The sequence below is a fragment of the Agelaius tricolor genome, unplaced genomic scaffold (assembly GCF_023055355.1).
Source record: "Agelaius tricolor isolate 1412-34295 unplaced genomic scaffold, bAgeTri1.0.p SCAF_2, whole genome shotgun sequence".
NCBI classification, from domain to species: Eukaryota; Metazoa; Chordata; class Aves; order Passeriformes; family Icteridae; genus Agelaius; species Agelaius tricolor.
Genome location: NW_027269262.1, coordinates 46136809 through 46146881, shown reverse-complemented (window position 1 = coordinate 46146881; position 10073 = coordinate 46136809). Strand labels below are relative to the sequence as shown.

At 41.3% G+C, this 10073-nt stretch overlaps 1 protein-coding gene across 1 annotated transcript; it reads right to left on the bottom strand.

The window, feature by feature from the left end:
- Positions 1 to 2578: 2578 nt before the first annotated feature.
- LOC139587536 (endogenous retrovirus group K member 9 Gag polyprotein-like) lies at positions 2579 to 4708 on the bottom strand. Its single transcript, XM_071421970.1, has one exon. It carries the CDS (start codon positions 4706 to 4708, stop codon positions 2579 to 2581), a length of 2130 nt encoding a protein of 709 aa, XP_071278071.1.
- Positions 4709 to 10073: the final 5365 nt, after the last annotated feature.

Sequence of the window (10073 nt, the reverse complement as noted above, 5' to 3'; positions counted from 1 at the left end):
AGTGACATGAGTCATGTGACAGTCAGGACAAGAAGAAAGGATTGATTTTGCTTCACCAGAAGACAATTTGAATTGCTGCTGTAAAGCTTGAGCACTCTGATGAAAAAATTGATGAGATAAAATTGCCTGCTGCAACACATTGGGTACAGTTTTGATTGCAGCAGCAGCTACTAGAGAATCAACATAGGCATTGCCTTCAACAAAAAATCCTGGTAATGATGTATGGCTGCGAATGTGCATGATGAAGTAAGGATGTTTTCGAGTGCCAATAACTGTCCATAGCTTTACTAACATATTAAACAATGGCTTCTCTTGAACATTATACAACACTGCTTGATCTAAATGCTTAACCAAATTGGCAACATAAATGGAATCGGTAACTATATTTACAAGACCAGGAAACAAAGTAAAAGCCAAAAGAACAGCAGAAAGTTCAACCAGTTGAGGAGATCCCTGCTGAATCATTGTCTCATATTCCCAGTGATCATCCTTTCTCCAAGCCACAGCTGCTTTTCCGGTTTTCCCGGATCCATCTGTAAAAACCGTTATACCTTCCACTGGAACAGGAGAACAAATTTGTTTCCCCTCAAAAGGAATCTCTTTAGTCAGGGTTAGAACAGGATGAGAAGGCAAATGGTATGCGATCTGGCCTGTAAAACAAGATAAGGCAGACTGCAATTCATGATTATTTTGAAAGCACCATTCAAAATACCACTGTTGTACAGGTATCACAATGGTCACAGGGTCATGTCCCAAAATCTCATGACATCGCCTGCGGCCCTTGATGATAATGTCTGCAAAAAGCTCATAAAGTCCTGGAGCTGTTTTCCGAGATCTGAAAGATAAAAATATCCATTCCAGAATATGCAGTTGATCTTCCCAATTATCATTCCATTGACACAGTATCCCACATGGTATTTCATGGTCTTTCAAAATAAACAATTGAACACCAACAGAGATATCTATCCTGTTAACAAATTTGTGTGCTAGGGCTAATTCTATTTCTTCTAGGGTCTTTTTTGCCGCTGAGGTCAATTGCCTCCTATCAGTAGAGGAGGTGATGCCTGACAGCAAATCAAACAATGGCTGCATCTGATGATTAGTTATACCTAAATATGATCGAATCCAACCTATCAAACCAACCAATTTCTGTACATCAGTAGCAGTTTTAACATCAATGTCTAACTTTACAGGTTGAGGCATAACTTGAGTGTTGGTCACCAACATACCTAGATATTTCCAAGGCATGTGTTCCTGCACCTTCTCTGGAGCAATGATCAGGCCAAAAGCCTTCAAATTTGTCACAGCACATTGTTTAAGAGCTGATAACTGTTGTTTGTTGTCAGATGCCAACAAGATATCATCCATGTAGTGATAACAGTAGCAATTTTTAAATTGCTCCCGCACTTTTGACAAGGCCTGTGCCACAAACCATTGACAAATAGTTGGCGAATTTTTCATGCCTTGGGGAAGTACCTTCCATTGATATCTTTTATCAGGTTCCGCATGATTTATAGAAGGCACAGTGAAAGCGAACTTTTCTTTGTCCTGCTCAGCCAATGGAATAGTGAAGAAACAATCTTTCAGATCAATGACAACTATTTGCCATTCCTGTGGAATCATTGTGGGTGTAGGAAGGCCTGGTTGTAAAGCTCCCATTGTTGCCATTACAGCATTTATCTGCCGTAAATCATGTAAAAGTCTCCATTTTCCCGATTTCTTTTTTATTACAAAAACAGGGGTATTCCAGGGACTGAATGATTCCTCAATATGTCCTGCTTGCAATTGTTCTGTGACTAATTCTTGCAGGGCAGTAAGCTTTTCAGTAGTAAGGGGCCACTGGCGAACCCAGACAGGCTTATCTGTCAACCATGTCAGGGCTACGACTGGACGTTCATTGCCCTGCATCACAGTGGCCCCCATTAAAAATCCGTAGTAATTTTGACACCCCATTGAGATAAGCAATCTCGTCCCCACAAACTCTGAGGAGCATCGGCAACATAGGGTCTGATGTTAGCTTGTTGGCCATCAGGATGTTTCACATTAATTACAGTGGCTGACAGGCCACCTGTTGTAGCACCACCCAACCCCAGGAGTCCAAAACTTGCATGAGTGAGAGGCCACGATTGAGGCCAGCAAAGTCGCGAGAGTATTGTGACATCTGCTCCAGTGTCAATCAAACCTGTTACTGATATAGTTCCTGGATGACATCCACTGGCAGTGAGAGTGCATGTCTTTTCTGGACGGCTCTCCGTTACTTTCTCAGTCCAGAACACTTGAGGTACTCCTGTTGATCCAAAACTTCCTGCGCCGCGACTTCGGTCCACTGTATTTGGAACAGAACTTACAAAAGGTACAATTTGAGCAATGCAGGTTCCTTTCTGAATAGTGACAGGAGGGTCATCGATGGATACCATGGCATGAATCTGTCCTAAATAATCGGCATCAATAAGCCCTAGATGCACATGAATACCTCTAAGTGTAGTACTTGACCTCCCTATTAAAAATGCACTCAATCCCCGTCCTATCGGACCATAGGCATCAAGGGGCACTTTACATATTTCTTTTGTCAAAATGGTTACTGTGTCAGCGGTGGGTATATCAATCCCTGCGGACCCGCTTGTTGCCCCTGAGTATTGCTCGCAAATGGGTAGCTTTGCAGTGCTGGGAAGGCCCGCATTTGCTGTTGTGGTAGTTGTTGTTGTTGGGGTATTTGTTTCCCCACGCGCCCCTTCGCGCTCCTCTTTGGGTTTCCCTGCAATAGCTGACCATTTGCGTGATATTTACTCCTGCACTGTTTAACATAGTGCCCAAGTTTAGCACAGCGATTGCACACAACATCGCTGCTTGCACTTGGCTTAAATGTTGTTTTCCGGACAGCATTTGACACTGTGGTACACTGTGATCTTACATGCCCTTGTTGTCCACAATTATAACATTTTGCTGAAGGTCTTAGCACTGCAGCAAGAGCTGCCATTTTATGCTCGACTGAACCAACTTTTGAGCAAGCAGTAACCATTTCAGACAAGGTGGGTTCCCCAGGTAAAGTATCAATAATCTTTCTGCAATCTGGGTTTGCATTTTCTTTAGCCAATTGTACACACAATTTGTCTCGCAAGGTTTCATCTTCTACCTGTTTCTCAATAGCTGCAGCAAGTTTTTCTGCAAATTGCAAAAATGGTTCTCTCGTCCCTTGCTGTATAGTGACATATTTCTGTTTTGGAGCTGCCATTTCCATTGTTTTAGTTAAGGCACTCATGCCAATTTGTTGAGCTTGTGCCAAAATCGAAGGATCCCACCTTGCCTGTAAATCTGGATTGGCAAAAGGCCCAGTGCCCAGTAGGGCATCAACACCCACAGCATGACGAGGGTCGTGTTGAGGCAACTGCATGTTTGTTAAAGCAGTGCGTTCAGCCGCTCGCCTCCAAGTTTCTTGAAATACACCGTATTGTACTGGCTGGAATAAAATTGTAGCAAGATGCGCGATGTCATAAGGTGAAAGCAAATCTGCATTAATCACACGTATTAATTGCATTACCTCTGAGGAATTAATACCGTACTGAGCCACTTTCGATTGGAGGTCTTGCACAACCCTCCAGGCAAAGACGTGATGACTGTCATCCTGCCCTGTTCCAGGAGCTGCTTTAAAAACTGGAAAAGCCATAGGGTTATCACAAGCAACATTTGCATTGACACTGTTCTCCTGAGGTACTCTTGGAGCACCTAACCTTTCTATGGTGTCCCAATTCTTTTCTTCAACTGCTTTCTTCCTAACAAATTCCCAAAACTCCTTAGGGTGTCGAGGAAGCACAGTTACTTGACATGGAGGCAAAGTCCATGGGGCAGCAAGGCTAGAGCTCTTTGGAGGTAAAGAGACCAGAGCTCCTTGCCCCAACTCAGGTGTTACTGCAGGCGACTCATCACTTGCTTCGCTGCTGCTGTCACTGTCAGGTAACGGAGGATACGGCCTTGCAGGTTGTTCAAGCCGCTCAGACGGGAGCGGGGGGGCGGACGGCTGGACTAGAGCGGAGGGAAGCGGGGGGGCAGATGGCTGGGTTTGTCTCTCTGCTAAAGACATTTCAGCTAACTGGCGTAGCGGTGTAGTATATACAGGCACCATTGCGAGCTGCTGTGCAGGTGTGTGATAAGGAGGTTTAGGGGTCTGATAAGAGGATGCTACGGCAGGTTGCCCAGAAGTTTTGGCAGCTTTCCCAGAAGCCTTGGCAGCTTGCCCAGAAGCTCTGGCAGCCTTCCTGGAAGCTTTGGCAGCCTTCCCGGAAGCTCTGGCAGCTTGCCAGGTAACTTGCATGGCACCCGGACTTTCTTCAAGTTCCCCATCAGAGGCCCCCTCTGCCTCATCCCCCCCGTCAGGTTCTGTTATCAGCCCCAACTCTTCGTCCGCATCCCGCTCTGCTTGTTCTCGCTCTGTTTTCCATTCCTTTAATGCCTCAAAGAGCGATTCCCAAGTAACTGCTAGATCGACAACCGTTTTATCTCCCTTTCGGATGACTTCCCACAGTCTGTCCCCGACTTTTTTCCATGCCTTAACACTAAATGCTGTGTGGGGATCAGTGCCAAAATTCTGTGATTTAGCCCACAGCAGTATATTTCGAAGGGCATAGTCTGACGTATTAATTCCCTTATTTCTTAACAAAACTTTCCATGTAGCCAAAACATTTTCTTCCTCTTTAGTTAAGTTATGTCCCATTATTACTAGTTGGTGGCTCACCTTCTTCCAGGTGTCTTGATTGGAGAAAATCAGGTCCGGACCTCCCTGTGGCTTCCACCTGCCACTCTCAGCTGCACCAACGCCGCCTCCCCCACTACGTCCCAGTGGGTCACGGTTGCCAGTTGCTAGGACCTCGTATGGGCCCCCACCGACTTCTTATCACGTCGGGGATCACCAAATGTCGCTGTCGAGGCGGTCACGACATAAAGCAGAGACCACAAGCAGTCTCAGTTGGCAACACTTTATTATTGAATATGGCTGATTTTTATACACTTTCCAGTTGTTTATCCTTCTTCTATCCTTACTATTGGCCACAATAGATCAACATAATACTATTGGTGAAAAAGTTACGGTGACTTAATTAACTTTCTAAAAATGTTTCATCCAGCTGCAAAGTTCTTCTGTCCCTCCTCTCTCGGTCTCCTTGGTTACAGCCTTGGAGAGAGCTCCTTATCAGTTTCTTCTTACTTCTCAGCTTCTTCTCGCTCCTTTAGCTAACAGGCCCGCTGTTAGCCCCTTCCACATTTTACAGCAGACGAATAGTCTCTGTTCAGGGGTAGAAATTTTGTTTTTTCAAACATCTGAAATCAAACATCTGGCTCCACAGGGAAGGCCGAATTACAGAAAAATATCAGTTCAAAAGACGAAAACAAGAAGCCATTGCTGGCAACTGGAAAAAGGAAGCTGAACAGAGAATATTATGCAGCTGATGCTAAAACAAGTCCTGCCAAGCCTCAATGGTAATACTTCACATTCAACTAGTGTCCTCAGAGGCATGCAATAGTGCACACCAGAAATTTCTGCATAGAACTAGAGCTCCCACTTCAGCCTTGGAGTGTTTTACTTCAGTCATAACATAATAACTCAATTTTATAGTGCTCTTTGACATTGTAGGAGAAAGTAATTTACAAACAGGGGGACATGATGTGCTCCAACAGGAAGCCTGCTACCTCACAGCTCCACCTGATTTATTAATTTCAAAGGAAAAAGAGAATGGCAACTGCAGCCGTAACAAGTGTTTTATTTTCTTTTCAAGTCTAGCACCCATTAATAAAACTAGGGAGAAAGAAACTTTCAATGACATAATAATATACACTGTACACCTCAACATATCCAACACCCAGAACAGTGGTGACAACACTTGTTCAGGGACTACCTTGAAACAGCTTATTTTGTACTGCTGAAAGACATTTATGTGTCAAAATGATAGGTGAAAGCATCACCAGCAAGACAATTTCCTGCAAGATCCCAGCGTAAAGTGTTTCTATACAATACCAGTCATAGGTTCAGCTGTTCAGTCCTTCATCTCCAGACAACATTATTCCCATCATTATCTTCACCACAATGTAGTAGAAATAGTTATTTTAGTGGCATAAAGGCATGTATTTTGCTTTTTTTTTGATCTCTTTAATAGTGGAATTGAAGCCATTTTTGCTGTCTGATCTTTCTTACTGATTTTGTTTTATTTCAGCTCTTAAGTTAGCCATCAACATGCTTCAGAAGCAGTTTCCAAACAAACATAATATATCTGTGAGGTCTTCTCAGAGCTGACTGGAGATTACAAGACTGTAAGCGTGCATTACTAAGGTGGTACAGTTTTAAGTTTCTGGTGAGATCTGGGTGAAGCTATCCTTATGTCAGTAAACAGCTTCCTAAAGTCCTCCTGAGGTTAAATTACTTCTAAAACTGACTCTGCATCTTGTCCCTTTCAGGTACTTCTTCAATCCCTCTTAATTTGTATTAAGAAGAAAACGCTAAAAGTTTTAGCAGTTTTCAGTGCACTCTAAGTTTTATGCATAGTGAAGGTTTCGTATCCATCTGTTTTAATTTTCTTTTAAAGATATGTTGGCCCAAAAGAGATCTGTTTATTCCATCCTGAGTAAAGTAGCTTGTGACTGTGTGCAATATTGACAATCTGCAGTGCCATGCTGATTATAGCATCATAGTTGGCTATCTGTACGTTGTATGAAATGCACAATCACTATACAGTATCAGTCAGAGCTAACAGGCTATTCAAATTCTTAAATAGCAAACGTCAAATACCGTCCGCAACATCCAGACTTGTTCCCAGCTGCCAGAAGTATAGGCACTTTCTCCTTGAGCAGCTCTTCCTCCATCTTTTCAGAAGCAAGGAAGAGATCAGCATGAGTCAAGACAATGGTTATTGCACCCTAGAGACACAACAGAACCCAAATTTTACTCAGTTCCTAATGAAACCTGATTTGTCTTCTTCCCCTTGAGAAAGGCCCAATGTAAACTTAGTTATTTACAGTCTAACTTACTCAACAAATAAAATATTCAATTTAATGGCCTTTATTGCAGCCATGGAGAAGCTTGTGCTGGGTTCTTTGATAACCCAATAGTAGGTCCACTCACAGAGCATGATTCTGAAAATCAGCTGAAAATGTAAGATTTCATAAAGTCCAAAGCCTTAATTCTTCATCCCTCACTTGAGTGTCCTTCTCTCCCTCACTGTTTCTCCCAGTTTAACTATTAAGCTCCACTTCCAAGATTAAATTTTCATAAGGACACTATATTTTTATAGCTCACTTTTCCTGTTTAGTGATTTCAAACCAGAACACTTTAGACTGTTATTTTACCAAGTGTAAAGTCTCACAAACTGTAGCACTTTGGCCCCCTTACTGTTTGATAGTGCCAAAAGCTGTAGCTCACAGACATGCCAAAAATATGTTGTCATACTTCAAATAGCATCTTATGTTTAGCATGATCATTCCAACATAGATAAGATTTCAGGGAAACAATTGGCACCTTTATGTTCAACTTCAAACAACACCAGAGAGGTCCATATTGAAGACAAACATTTACTGCTCCCTGAGATCGGAGGCCTATTCAAGGTCAACTGAGCAACAGATTTGAAACAAAAAAAATTTGACTATTTCTGGAAACCTTAGCTACATAGCTTGCAGTTTGTTGATTAGTTGTGTTTCATTGCCATGAAGTTATGCTAAAACCATGACAGACATTGCTGCTTCTGTATAAACAGTGCATGAGAAGTGATTGCTCTTCCACTCAGGCACAGCATGATAAGGCACAAAGAAATAAAAAAAGAAAAGATTCCTACACAGCCATAAAAATAGTACATCACTTGCTTAAAAATTTTAGATATAATTTTAAATACATGCAGAAAGCAGATAACACAACCTTGTAATGATTGTAATAATTATCAAGTAAGCTTTTTGAAATTGTGAGGCTAATGGCATTGGACCTAGAGCAGAGTCTAAGCAATGAAAGCAGCAATTGTAAAGCAATTAACCTTGTTCTACTGCTGTAACTTTTTAGGATAATATTAAAAACCACTTGCCATTTTTGACCTTTAGAAAATAATGAAAGACTAGGAGATATTATTCAACCAAGAGAAAATTTTGCTTCAATGTGTATTTCCCTCTCATTATTTGGAGTGATTGGATTCTACTTTGAGCTCAAAGAACAATCCTGTGCTGGTGTAAATTGCTGGTAAGATATTAAATTTTTGTTACAGGTCAGGTTATACCTTGCTTGGATTGCTGCATTTAACTCTGCTTTAAATAGTTAGATAGCTTTAAAAGATAGCTAGACATATTACAGTTAAAAGGGCAAGAGCAAGGCACTTCTTGAATAGAGCACTCTGGCTTGAGAGTCTCCATTAGTATCAGATGAGAACCAAGGCAGAGAGGAAGCAGTAGAAATGGTATTGTTTTAACAAAGTAAAAGCTTCTTGTTTGGGAGGCTCTATACACAAGCGTGGATGAAATACACAACCATTTGCAACAAAACATATTAGCAAAGATTATTACCAGGCCTGGAGAAGTTCCTCCAGTGCAAAGCACCTATGCAGCCTGAGTTGGTCTCTCTTCTGCACCTCCCCTGATGACTTTGAGGAAAGAACAGATATAGCATTCAAATAAAAATTATGGAAAAAAAGGAGAGACACCAAGATGAAGAAGTAGCAAAATACTATGGAGGACAAAGCCATCATGACTATGATAAATTGGACAAGTGGTGCAAGAATATGAAAGACAATAAAGAATGAAGTGATTGATTTTTCTACTGCTAAATTGAACACCTAACTGCAAAACAAGGACCACAGCCTCACAAGGACTGGAGTTTCAAGTGCAAAATAATAAGTAGAAGTCCTTCTCACCAAAACCACCTTCTAATGCAGATGAAGTTGGGTACATGTGCTGCATTTATGACAGCTGCATTTATGGCAAATGGTCTGTTCTACTTCACACTGATGACAGCCGTCACTGAGCCTCCAGTTTTAAGCACTACACTTAGAGAGACAGAAAAAAAGATAGTAAAATAAGACACCAAGGCGCTCATTCCTGTTGTGAGGGGGGTCACTAGCATGAGAGGGGTCAGGTTGTTTGGCACCTGAAGGGCTGGCTCCTAATGTAGCTGCCATCACTCCCACTCTTCCCATTTTATCCACCAGAAATGATCCACCTCCCTCTTCCGACATGCTCTATCTGCCCTTGCACTCCTGTGTCTTTGGTCTCTGCATGGCAAGTGTTTAATTGTTTTATTTTCAGTTCTCATATAAGTATGACTGTACTTGAATTGTACTTTCCAAAGTGGAAATACACATTGAAATCAAGGTGCACTCTTAAGTCTGATTACCCCAGGTAGATTCATATTGCTCAAAGGATAAAAAGTTTTATGATTAGCAATGCTACTAACCAAAGAGATTAAATCAATAAACTGATACTTTAGTCTTCTTGTGCTCAGTCCTTGGAAGGGGGGTAGTTGTATATGTTGACACAAATAAACAAATAGAAAATAATCTTCCTAGACTACTAGAATAACAGTTGGATTGCATACTACTAGAAAGATAGTTTTGTGTTTAAAATTTGTCGAACACTTCCCTTGGATTGATATTCATGCTGTATTTATCCAATCATGCAATTCATGTAAACAGCCTTGAGGGAAGGAAAAAAAAATTACCTAAGACACTCTGGTTCAAATATTTCAGAGCAGCAGCTTCCCATCCAATTAGATTTTCATGCCTTGGATCAAGTTCTATATCAGATCTAGTTTTTTGTGCTATTCTGTACACCATAAGCATTGTAACAAACACCCCTATCTTTGAATTTTATGCCATGATATTTCATTTGGAAAAAACCCAAACAAACCACTTTTCATGGAATATTGCTACAATAATTCTAGAGTCTTTTTTAAACTTCTAGTTTTTATGAATAGCATTGTCAGCCTACACGTTCCCTTACTGCATGGCTACTCTGATAACTGCTTAATTGCTACAGCAAAATAAATTTTAAAAAGTGAAATCTTACATGTCATATATTAATGTTTTATGTTCTATATTCTTCTTGGCTACCTTCCTATT